General features: G+C 31.9%; 1 protein-coding gene across 1 annotated transcript in view; it reads left to right on the forward strand.

Annotated features, from left to right (window-relative positions):
• The window catches only part of LOC137398190 (uncharacterized), a 187580-nt gene that overhangs the window by 22308 nt on the left and 151823 nt on the right, over positions 1-13449 (forward strand). Inside the window, exons 7-12 of the mRNA XM_068084297.1 lie at positions 39-189; positions 984-1158; positions 2310-2408; positions 2990-3064; positions 3295-3358; positions 3766-3822. Of these exons, the coding sequence (XP_067940398.1) occupies positions 39-189; positions 984-1158; positions 2310-2408; positions 2990-3064; positions 3295-3358; positions 3766-3822 (621 nt within the window). The remainder of the gene's footprint in view (positions 1-38; positions 190-983; positions 1159-2309; positions 2409-2989; positions 3065-3294; positions 3359-3765; positions 3823-13449) is intronic.

Raw genomic sequence — 13449 nt, forward strand, 5'->3', positions numbered from 1 at the left:
GTTGTTATTATTATTCTGTTAGTAGTTGTTTTTTGTAGATATGGTGGGAGGAGATAAAGTAACTATTTGCATCGCCCATACCGCAGATCTGCCGCCAGAGTATCGTAACTTCGACTCGGTTCTCTGTTCTGTACTTGAACAATACTTCAATGCAGAGGTTATTCTATATACAGGAGATCTGTCTGATGAGTGAGTATCACAGAGTTCAGTGATGCCAGTCGATGTAAGCAGAGAGCAGTCGTAGCCTAGTAGTCTAGCATGCCTGATCTGTAAACAACAGGTTCAATTCCGACACCTTGTGACAGGAATGACAGGTGGAGCTACTGGGCATGTCTCCAGTTGTGCACTGGACTCAGACATGTCCAGACAAGTCAAGTCATGCCCAGTAGCTGTCGTTCTTCAAGTTGGATTGCTCACACTTAGACATACTGTATTTGGTGCACTGTATAAGTCAGTCCAGAATGTAAGTAGTACTAGCCATGAAATGCACTCTCATGAAGTAATCTAAGTCACAGTGGAGTATAAGTGGCCACTTTAGACAGCTTTATTTCCTAAAAGCCAACACCAACAACAAATGTTAAAAAAGTTACTCACAATTATAATGGAGCCAACAACAGGCTGAACAGTTTGCAGACACTACATGACACAACTGAGCATGTTAATATAATATGCATACACTACATGACACAACTGAGCATGTTAAAATAATACGCATACACTACATGGTAATATAGCATGTTAGGGATTATTCTGTTAGATATAGCATAAATAACTTGCTTAAAACTGGTAGTAATCTGTCAATAGTTTCTTACATAACTCACTCAGAAGTATAAGATGCACTCCTGGCCGAACTATAAGAAGTCACCACATATAGTTCAGAAAATATGGTAAGCATTGCATCATCAATCAGCTGACCAAAGCCGCTTATACCTAGCCAATCATGTCGGAGATTACAAACTGTACTTGGTTGCTTAATCTTGTAGGGAAACATACAAGAACTGTGACTATGTGGTGGTGCTCTACTCTCCCAATCTTCTCATCACATATTGTCTCTTTCTACGGAATCCAGAAGAAGTTCCAATGGAACAGATGAGAGACAAAGCTGTCCTTGACCTCTTGCTTACTCCTCAGCCATCTTCCACTCCAGCTGTATTGTTTGTGAGTTATTGTCTTTGTACCTACTTCTCAGCTAGCCTCAGCTCTAGTTGTTTTATTTGTGAGCTGTATTCATTGTAGGTTTCTTACACCCACCCCTTCCTTTTAGACTCGACCCCTTCCTTTCAGACTCTTTTTCCTTTTAGAGTACATCCCTTTCTATGCGCTGAATATTCAGTTGTAAGAAATTTTTTGTTTTAAACATATTCACCTTAAAGTGATTGCTTGATCAGTTTTTCTTCTGTCCTTTTTTCGACATTTGCTTTCAATCTAACAATTGGAAAGTTCCAAGGCTATACAGATAATTGATGAGTCAACGAGGGAAAACCTGTTCATTTAGGTCTCTTGTTAGGTAACCATGGAACCAAAACTTTCTCTGTATCCATTCATTCTCTCCCTCCTAGGAGTCATTCTCTCTTGGCCATATTCACTCTCCATGTTTTAAAATTCAATGAAACGATATTGTCTCACACATGACCTTGTCAATAAACTAGAAACTGATAATTACCTCATTTGGCTTCTTCTTTGTTTCTATTTTTGTTAAAGATAAACTTACACAATTTTTTTAGTTTATTTCCTCCAAAAGCGTCGGTATTTTCTATCATTTGTGATTGTTTGTGATGTTTGATGTGATCTGACTACTAGAATGTTTCAGATTAAAGTTCATAAAACTTGATCACGATTAAAATGCTCAGAAGAAAAAAGTGAGAAATGACATCACTAGTTGTTATGGTTGTGATAGTTGGTATCTGCTATTGTGTTCAAGTTGAAACATTGTGCATCTACATGTATATTCTGTCGGTTGATCGCACTTTCGATTGATCTGATTATTTTAATCGATATGTAGTTTTATCGATTTTAAACTTGAAACATCCTGACAGTCAGATGACCTCAAACATTAAAAGCAATCACAAATGATAGCAAAATACCGATATTTTCTGATAAAATTTACTAATTTACTACACATTTTGGTAAGTTCATCTTCAGCTAATTCTGGTGGATAAGATATGCAGTCTGGCTTGTAATAGCAGAGAGTGCTCACTAACACCATGCCACATTTTCATCTCTCAATCAAACAAGTTTTCTCTATGTTTACAAAAACACGCTTGAGTGGTCTCATCGTAGTAAATACGAACATTACGTTTATTCTTCAGGTTGCGTTCGAGAACATCGCACTCAGGAATGTCAATGATTTGGTCAGCAAAAACTCTAGTCTTGCTATTTTTAGATTTCCGAATGACCTTCGACGATTTGTAAGTTATTAAACTCATACATAGAGACATATTTATATATAACCTATGGATAGTTTAAAGAATATCATGTACTTGGCTGTCAGCTACATTCAGATCAAGGAGACTTGAAACTGTGTCAAGTACAAGTTATTATTTGACCTAATTATTCTTCGACCTAATTATTCTTTGACCTAATTATAGCTTTAGTTTCATACTTCATATTCAGAACTTATTATTAGTTTTATTTGAGTCATTATGCTTTAGACAATTATTATTTACTTCAACATTTATATAATATATACTGTATATTATATATGTTTACTATGTATATTATTTTATTATATTATTATGTTATTTATCATACTTATTTACATGATTAATTTATTTTTTATACACTATTATGTATTATTATTTGTTTTATTTGATATATTATATACAGCTCATGTATTTTTTATTCCAGTTGTCTGTATAGACATCCATAATTCGTTTAATATTCCAGTGTATTGTAGGGTTGCTCTATGGTAATCCATAAAGTTCTGGGTTTACTCACGTCTCTAAATTTTAAATGTTTATGATTTATGGGAGTTACACTCTCTTTGTAGCTAGCTGAGTTGTACCGTAAGGGAAGTAACCTCACATTGAAGCAATCTATGACCTACTTTGAGGGAGGACCTTTGGTAAGTACAATTTAGCTAGCACTCATTTGAACCCTTCTATGGCTGTCAGCTCTCATAGACATAAGCATCTGAACATATCCAAGGATGCTAGCTCTCATAGACATAGGCATCTTAATATATTCAAGGATACTACTAACCTTCATAGACATAAACATCTGCATTTCTCTATTTTGTGTAATAATGTTTGGAGGCCAGTTAAGCATCCTTTTAACAGTTGTCTATTCTTGCAGAAGACGCCTCTCATGGATGCCATGTCTAAAGTTACTTCCATCACTGACTCTGGACTAGGAGGAGGTAATTGCCTTTAGTCTACACTAGGATTCTAGGCAGAAAAAATCTCTATATCGTAGTTTTTGTAAACTTTTGTGCTCAACTGTTACTGGTCACTCATAGAGTTATCATTCATAGTTATTATTCACAGATGTATCATTCATAGAGATATAATTCATGGATGTGTCATTCATAGTTTTTTTTCATAGAGGTATCATTCATAGATTCATCGTCTATAGATTTATTTCCCATAGATTTATCATTCATAGATCTATCAACCGCAAAGGATTAGTAGAACTGTAATTCATTGAATGGTTATTGATAGACTAGTCTGGCATATTTACGAGTTTGCATGCATGGAGTTGTCATCTAGGAGTCCTGCTCTTATTTACTTATCATTCATTGAGTTATCATTTAAGTTATTGTTTTAGAAGTCCAAGAAGATGTCCGTACTATTAGAACTGTTGACCAACAAGATGACCGGATTGGTGAGTTTTCTAGTTGTTATGTGATGCGTTTAGGTGCTTGTGAATATACGGTTAGATCATGTATTTAGTTTGTTCTCACTATTCTTTCTGTTAGTAGTTCTATTTTACTTTTATTAGTTCATGTTATATTTTTAGTTTTCATGATTGTAATATCAATTCATATTACTCTCAAAGTAAATGTTGAGAGTAATATGTACTATATTTAGAATGTGAAACTATAGATGGAACTATATATGCTTAATGTTTTGACAAATATTTTTTTGATTGCCTACAACAACAGTTCTGGTTATAAAAGGGACAAATCTGGTATAAATCTCAAATCAGACATAAAAATAGTAACAAGTATTGGAATAAGTACATGCAACTTAGACTGTATCTAGTGTGAGTTGAAACAAGTCACCCATCCTCACTTATTTTCTGAAACTGCATTTTTGAACCTGCACCTCTATTTATCTGTCTCCATAGCAACTAAAAAACCTCTCTTCACTAGTTGTTACTGTGTTAATGAAGTTTTACATTTAGTTCTGTCATACTGTTTTTGTTTGAACTCTGGAATGAGTTCTACAAAATTTAATCTAATATATAATATGACATAACAAATATCTTATATTATTTATTTGAAATTTTACAATAATATTTCCGTCTACATGTGAGGGTTTCACACATGAAGCAAAGAGCGGAATGGATTGATGTTGTATATTGAGGCTGGTCTGTACCTATTTCTGATGGGTTTGCTGCTAATTCATTAGTATGCTCATGATTTCTTAAGTTTCTATGCCGAGTTTCCTCGATATTTGTGTCTGAGCTCCTTCGCGTCATGTAGCCATCTCTCTATCGTATCATCAAAGTGTTGGCCTTGAACTTGAGCAACATGAGCAAAGATGAATGAATACAGCAACTTAGTGAGACAGCCACGAAATAATAGCCGCTCATTTGCTTGCCAATCTGTTCTATACATGCTAAACCATTAGGCCAAGCGGGTACATTGTTATACAATGGAATAATTGTCATCCTAATTACATCAGTTACACAACACAAGCTTAAAGCGCTTAGAAAAATACTATTGGTTGTTGCTAGTATGCTTGAACATCATGATTGTGTTAGAGATCATTATGAGTAACAAAAACTATGATTAAACTGACGTCAGACATGACTTTATAGTAAGTATCTAGACTAGCTTAAGTTACTAGCTTACATTACTCATATTCATTAGGTAATTATTATATTATTGTGGAACTCCAGGTATTCAGCTAGTCTATGATAAAGATGCCTCTGTTTGCTTTTAGCAAACTACCTTTTCAGCTGTTGAGGTATCACTTGTTGAGGTATCCGTTGTATTACTTGTAAAAGATAGTTAGGCTTTTTTAGTGTTGGTCTTACTTATTTAAAAATATTTATTATCAATAATTCAATAGCCGTTGGTATTCTATAACTACAGTAGCTACAGAAATTCAATGGGTACAATAGTTGTGAAACCTTTGACAGCTCCACTGCCACAAAGCTTCTAATGTGTCATACAGAGATGGCTGCGGAGCTGGATGTCCCAGCTTCAGTGTCAAGCTCTACTACCTCTATGGTTTTTGAGCAGCAATATATCCAGGATCACCAGGATTTTTCTGAGGCTAGACAGCCCTCCCAGACTCCATCCCAACCAGTTCATGAATATTTGTAAGTGCCTTATATTTGCCGTTTGTGTTAATTCCTCACCTTACATAACAGTGATCGTGAGACATATGGTCGCGATAGACAATCAGGGCATTGCCGTAAATTTATCAACCGATAAACTTATGTGCATGAATATTCTAGAAATCTGTCTTGCTTGCTTCTAGGTCAATACACTGTTTTCCATTATGCATTAATGCAGGAGTTTTGTGAAAATTAAGGAATTCTGGGCCAGAGGTCATAATGTCACACTCCTGGCTCGCTTAGTAACACATGCTCAAATCATAATAAAAATGAGTTAAGTGTGGAAAATGTTTAAAATGGAATGGCTTGCCTGGCATTTTCTTGCCCATCATTCGCAAGTGCCGGTTCCAAAACTTGCTTGACTTGCAGGATGTTGATTTTGGGGAAAAACAACATCATAGAAATAAAGTGTTGCAGACTTACTGTTGCTGAATTAACAACATCATAGAAATAAAGTGTTGCAGACTTACTGTCGCTGAATTAACAACATCATAGAAATAAAGTGTTGCAGACTTACTGTCGCTGAATTAACAACATCATAGAAACAAAGTGTTGCAGACTTACTGTCGCTGAATTAATTTCATGTCTGCTTTTGTAATAAACTACTGTTTTGCAAGACAAATGAGCCCTGGTTTTATGATCTTTACTTACTATCTTTAGTTATGGTAACAAAACAAGAAAAATAGATGCTTTTGAAATAATATATTATTTAACAAATAATAATTTAAAATACATAAAATGAATAATAATATTATATTTTATTCACAATATATTTTTATCTATTGATCATATATAATAATCTAATATACATGTAATAGATTTTAATTATATTAATATGCAATAAGTTATATTATATATAAATATTTAATAAATATTTATGAAATATTTATTATTAGCTATATATTTATTACATACAATATAATAATAATATAATATATTGAATGTTTTCCGTTTTACAAGCCTTTTTCTAGATACTGAAATCTATTAAAATTGCATCAAGAGATGATTTGGGTAATAATTAGAACCTAAAATGTGGCAGCTTTCATATTATTATATTATTTCATAAATTTGATCAGTTAGTTACTAAACAGATAGGTTTCTGTTCAACTTCTCACTCCTGTAACATATTGTTGAAGCTTGTCATCAAGTACTCTAGGAGTTTATCATATTTCAGGAGTGTCGTGATGCCATCTGCTCCGCCAGCTCATCTTGTGGTCATAGATGAAGCACACTCGAATAGCGGTAAGGGCAGCTATCTCCGTTAATAGATCATAAAAATATATTTTAGTGAACCATGTACCAAGTTTATGACTAAAGATGGTCAAGCTTAAAACATACACTTGTTTTCTATTCTGTTGCAGAACCATTTCATTACAAAATCTATTTTATTTTTTTGTAAAAAGATTTGTAATGAGGGGTTGGTTTAGATGAGTCTTTTCACAGTCTCTGTTTATTTTAAGATCGTTCATCAAATCTTTAATATTTGACAGTACTCACTGGTGACTCTGCGGATGCTGACCCTGAGTGCAGACATGGCAGCAATGACCTCCACTCTGTCTCATCATCTGAGGACAGTTTCATGTGCTCTAGCGCTGCTCAGGCATCAAATCGCTTTGAGACTATCGAGTGCTGAGCACTTAGTCATTTTTATTATAAATTATCCTTTGTGAATTGTGATCTATTTTTTAAAGTTGCAATACAGGTTCATATAAGTTGTATTCTTGCCAACTGAAATATAAAAACACTATTTTTCTTTATTAAACATATGCAAGGCTTAAAACAACCTTCACTTGCGCAACCAAATTATCAAAATATATTATTTTTATTATTGACAGTCAGTTTAATGTTAAAGCTGGTACATTTAATTATTCCTTATTTTATAAAGCATTAATATTAACAAATTATATTAGCAAATAATTACTAACACTTCTGTATCTGCTATTCAGGGAACTGGAAAAACTGTTTTTTCGATCATCTTTTGATGTATGATTCAAATTATTTGATATTAACACACTTCATGCTAAATTCATGTGTCAGCATTTTGCAGATTTTTAATGTATTTTAAATTTTTTATTGCTATGAATTGCAGGGAACAACATTTCACTCCACGTATTATATAATGTATATACACGCCATATACATTTTATATAGATAGCCTATATAAATACATGTATGTATAAATTTATATAAAATTACATGCATGTATATAAAATATACATATGTATTTTATTATATATATATATATATAATATTTTTATTGGGCAGCCTACAAACATATTTTATAGAAAATATGTTTTATATCTGGTGCAACAAAAAAAAGAAAATTAAACATAAAAAAAAGAAAAATATGGTTTTTAATTGTCCAGCCAATTGGAATGAATATTGATTCTAACATGGTTGTGGGATGCGTGAACTTTAATATTTATCCATGATTATATCTATGTTAAAGTTATTTTTATATATTTAGTAAATTTCTGTATAATTTTTAACTTCAATGCTCTGTGTGATTTCACGACTTGAATCTTGATCTATAAGGTTGTGGTCGCTTTATATAACAGAATGAAAATGCAATTCACATTGATAGTTATCTGTTATTTGTTTTTTGATTCGCATCAAGTTATAAAAATAAGAAGGTGAATAATATCAACCTCTGGTTCCTTTATTTCCAATAGTAATTAAATTTGCGTTCAACAAAATAGCTTCCTGACTTGCTGGTACCCTTAACCGAGACGTGATAAGTCCACCAGCGAGGCACAAAGACAAATCAGAACCTCTAAAACCATGTTTTTTCATAAATGTTTTCATTTTGCTCAAAAAACTCTATATTTTTAAAATTTCAGCTATTATAGCACTTATTTTCACAGTTCTTTGTTTCCTGTTTTGTTCAAAAGCTCACTTTTTGGTACTGATCCACTGTAATAGTTCAGCCTTACTAGAGACTATTTCATGTACTGATCTACTGTAATAGTTCAGTCTTACTAGATACTATTTCATGTACTGATCCACTGTAATAGTTCAGCCTTACTAGAGACTATTTCATGTACTGATCTACTGTAATAGTTCAGTCTTACTAGATACTATTTCATGTACTGATCTACTGTAATAGTTCAGTCTTACTAGATACTATTTCATGTACTGATCCACTGTAATAGTTCAGCCTTACTAGAGACTATTTCATGTACTGATCTACTGTAATAGTTCAGTCTTACTAGAGACTATTTCATGTACTGATCTACTGTAATAGTTCAGTCTTACTAGATACTATTTCATGTACTGATCCACTGTAATAGTTCAGCTTTACTAGAGACTATTTCATGTACTGATCTACTGTAATAGTTCAGCCTTACTAGAGACTATTTCATGTACTGATCTACTGTAATAGTTCAGTCTTACTAGAGACTATTTCATGTACTGATCTACTGTAATAGTTCAGCCTTACTAGAGACTATTTCATGTACTGATCCACTGTAATAGTTCAGCCTTACTAGAGACTATTTCATGTACTGATCTACTGTAATAGTTCAGCCTTACTAGAGACTATTTCATGTACTATACCTAAAATAAAGCTTTTGGTGAGGGAACCAAGGTAAAACAAATGAATTTAATTATTGTAGCAGAGACCATGCGTATGATTAAATTTTACCCATTGTCGCCATAGTGACCTTCGGCAATTATACATTATTGAGACAATGATAAGCAATTACCAACATGACGTCTACTTACTAATTCCACTATATAAACTGTACTAACTAACCAGATTATACAGCCCCGACATACGTACAACTCATTCTTGGAGCCTGTATGTCTACACAGAAATAGATGGTGGCCAATCAGGTAACATGTCTGGCACTTGCTGAACTTATCTGCTACACTGCAAGCGATTATTTTCACCTTCAAACATTACATACTGATGACAATGCCACCTCACATTGACAATGATTCAACACAGAGGTATCTTTGACATACCCACTGTCCATCACTCAACACTAGCAGACCATAATTTGCCACACCTAACGCATCAACTTCCACTCAATGCTGTCCTACCATCTTTTACTGGCCTTGACACAAACTACCATAGTCTTTATAGCCATAAAGGGCTTACAATTTAAATTCCAACACCATACACCTGTGAAGGATTCACCACGAACCCTTTACTCTCTCACATGGGCCAACGGCATTGTTTAAGTACATGTATAATGGAATAAATATTAATATTCAATAAATATATATGAGATACAATTCAAAGTTTTCGAGTACAGCCAACTGCATATGATGAGGCTTTCCTTGGCTCTGCCTTTCCATCGCTTGACTTGCCTCTTTTATACTGCGCTGCGTTTCCTAGACTCTGCGTCTCTATATTCGGGGTCGGATGGCCATCTTCTGCCAGCCCTGCAGCTGGTCGGTCTTTGGCGCCAGCCGGTCATTTTCTTACTGTCTGGCAACTGGCTGCTCATACGCCCTGCCGGCTCAATGGCATCTCGGTAGGGCTGGCACGAGTCCTGCTCAGCTGTGCCGGACCAGTCTCCTATCAGCTGCTTGGTCGGCTAGCCATGTGGTGGGTACTTGCCTCTTTGTCCGGTCATCCGTTACACACCATTACACAAGCTCTATTCAATGTATTCGAGGAAATTGTGTCTGGGGTCTCCTTTATAACACCAATATAATACTGTTGGTAACTCCAAAACAGTTTGGCCTGGTTTGTCAGACACAGTATTGTAAAAAAGTCGGTGCCAGCTAGAAGTTGTTATAGCATATCGACGGGTTGCTATGATATGTCGATGATTTGCTATGACATGTTGATGAATTGCTATGGCATGTTAAGAAACTGCTATGGTATGTTAAGAAACTGCTATGGTATGTTGAGAAATGTTTAGGGTATTTGGTGTAATTTGTGTGGTGTGTTGTGCAATTTCTATGGCACGCTGATGAATTGCTATGGAGTGTTAAGAAATATTTATGGCATGTTGAAGAATTGCCAAGACATGTTGAAGAATTGCAATAGTATGTTGACAAATTAATATATGGCATGTTGACAATTTGCTATGGCATGTTGATGAATTGCTATGGCATGTTGATGACTTATTATGGTATAGTGAGAAGCCTTCATGCCATGTTGAGGAATTGCTACGAAATGTTGAAGAGTTGCTATGGCATGTTGACGATTTGCTATGGCATGTTGACAAATTGTGCAATTGCTTACATTGAGAAACAGCAAAAGGTTAAACATAAACAGCCTCACATAAGAATTATTTAGTAGATTGCAACTAGTAAACTGGTCTTCATTTGTGGATGTTTCATCTGTACCTGCAAGCACTTTCCACTTATAAAATATTTTGGTGCCGAGAAGTGCCCAAAAGCTTATCTATCACTAACGTGATTCTTGTTGGAATTATAACCAACAGTTGTTATCTCTGATTTCCTGTAGGAGTTTCCTTCATCCCCTTTTTAGAAAACATTTTAACAAATGCAAAATTTTTTGTAATAATTAATAAATTTAAAACGGCTATATCTAGTATATCTAGATTTTGTAGCAATAGATATAGGTAATTCATTCACCTGCGTAAGTTTGGAACGTTCCAGAACCTCTAACATTTCATCTGTCCTTATAAGCATGTTCTCAACATATTAATGTATTTTAGCAAGTTAATCAACTAAAATCTAGCTGCAATCCAAAGATGTTTTATCTATGATCCCTGTTTGCTGACAAGCTAAACTACGACAGCAAAGCATAAATCTATTGTCAAGAATAGAGCTAAACCAACCTGCCTTTTTGAATCATAACTGTTGGCACTCACCTACAAGAAGTTCATTAAACGTGAACAGAAACGAAGAAGTTTGAAAACCGCCATGTTCTGCTGTGACTTTTAAATAGAAAAACATTTACGGGTTCGTCTTTGGCAAAACAATAACCTTTTTTGTTTTGTTGTAGCAGATAATAGTGGAAACCTAATTGCAGTATCCTTTTTATTAGGTTTTTTAAAAATGGCGATCTGAATATCTGAAAGATAGATAGATGGATATGTACATGCAAAGATGAGCACTTGATTTAATATGCTTACTTGAGGAATCCCATAGGCTCAACTCAGAACGAATTGAACTGAATAGATTTTCTGCTCCCTTTTACTGATTTTACAATTGATTGACTCGGCAGATCCTACCAGTAAAAATTGAATTGGATTAGCTCTTTACTGTCATCATAGGAGAATTGAAATTATTCATTCTCTACTTTTAGTAAACAAAACGACTCAACACGCATTAATGCTTTACTTTATTATTACTACAATATATCTATTATTATTATTATTATTACTGCAAATTATATCTATTATTATTACTACAATATATCTATTATTATTACTACAATATATCTATTATTATTACTACAATATATCTATTATTATTACTACAATATATCTATTATTATTATTACTACAATATATCTATTATTATTACTACAATATATCTATTATTATTACTACAATATATCTACTATTATTACTCCAATATATCTATTATTATTACTGCATGTACAATATATCTATTATTATTACTACAATATATCTATTATTATTACTACAATATATCTATTATTATTACTACAATATATCTATTATTATTACTACAATATATCTATTATTATTACTACAATATATCTATTATTATTACTACAATATATCTATTATTATTGCTGCAAGTACAATATATCTATTATTATTACTACAATATATCTATTATTATTACTACAATATATCTATTATTATTGCTGCATGTACAATATATCTATTATTATTACTACAATATATCTTTTATTATTACTACAATATATCTATTATTATTACTACAATATATCTATTATTATTACTACAATATATCTATTATTATTACTACAATATATCTATTATTATTACTACAATATATCTATTATTATTACTACAATATATCTATTATTATTGCTGCATGTACAATATATCTATTATTATTACTACATGTACAATATATCTATTATTATTACTACAATATATCTATTATTATTACTACAATATATCTATTATTATTGCTGCAAGTACAATATATCTATTATTATTACTACAATATATCTATTATTATTACTACATGTACAATATATCTATTATTATTACTACAATATATCTATTATTATTACTACAATATATCTATTATTATTACTGCATGTACAATATATCTATTATTATTACTACAATATATCTATTATTATTACTACAATATATCTATTATTATTACTGCAAGTACAATATATCTATTATTATTACTGCATGTACAATATATCTATTACTATTACTACAATATATCTATTATTATTACTACAATATATCTATTATTATTACTACAATATATCTATTATTATTACTACAATATATCTATTATTATTACTACAATATATCTATTATTATTACTACAATATATCTATTATTATTACTACAATATATCTATTATTATTACTACAATATATCTATTATTATTACTACAATATATCTATTATTATTACTACAATATATCTATTATTATTGCTGCATGTACAATATATCTATTATTATTACTACAATATATCTTTTATTATTACTACAATATATCTATTATTATTACTACAATATATCTATTATTATTACTACAATATATCTATTATTATTACTACAATATATCTATTATTATTACTACAATATATCTATTATTATTACTACAATATATCTATTATTATTGCTGCATGTACAATATATCTATTATTATTACTACAATATATCTATTATTATTACTACAATATATCTATTATTATTACTACAATATATCTATTATTATTACTGCATGTACAATATATCTATTATTATTACTACAATATATCTATTATTATTACTACAATATATCTATTATTATTACTACAATATATCTATTATTATTGCTGCATCC

The sequence above is a fragment of the Watersipora subatra genome, chromosome 6, assembly GCF_963576615.1.
Source record: "Watersipora subatra chromosome 6, tzWatSuba1.1, whole genome shotgun sequence".
Lineage (NCBI taxonomy): Eukaryota > Metazoa > Bryozoa > Gymnolaemata > Cheilostomatida > Watersiporidae > Watersipora > Watersipora subatra.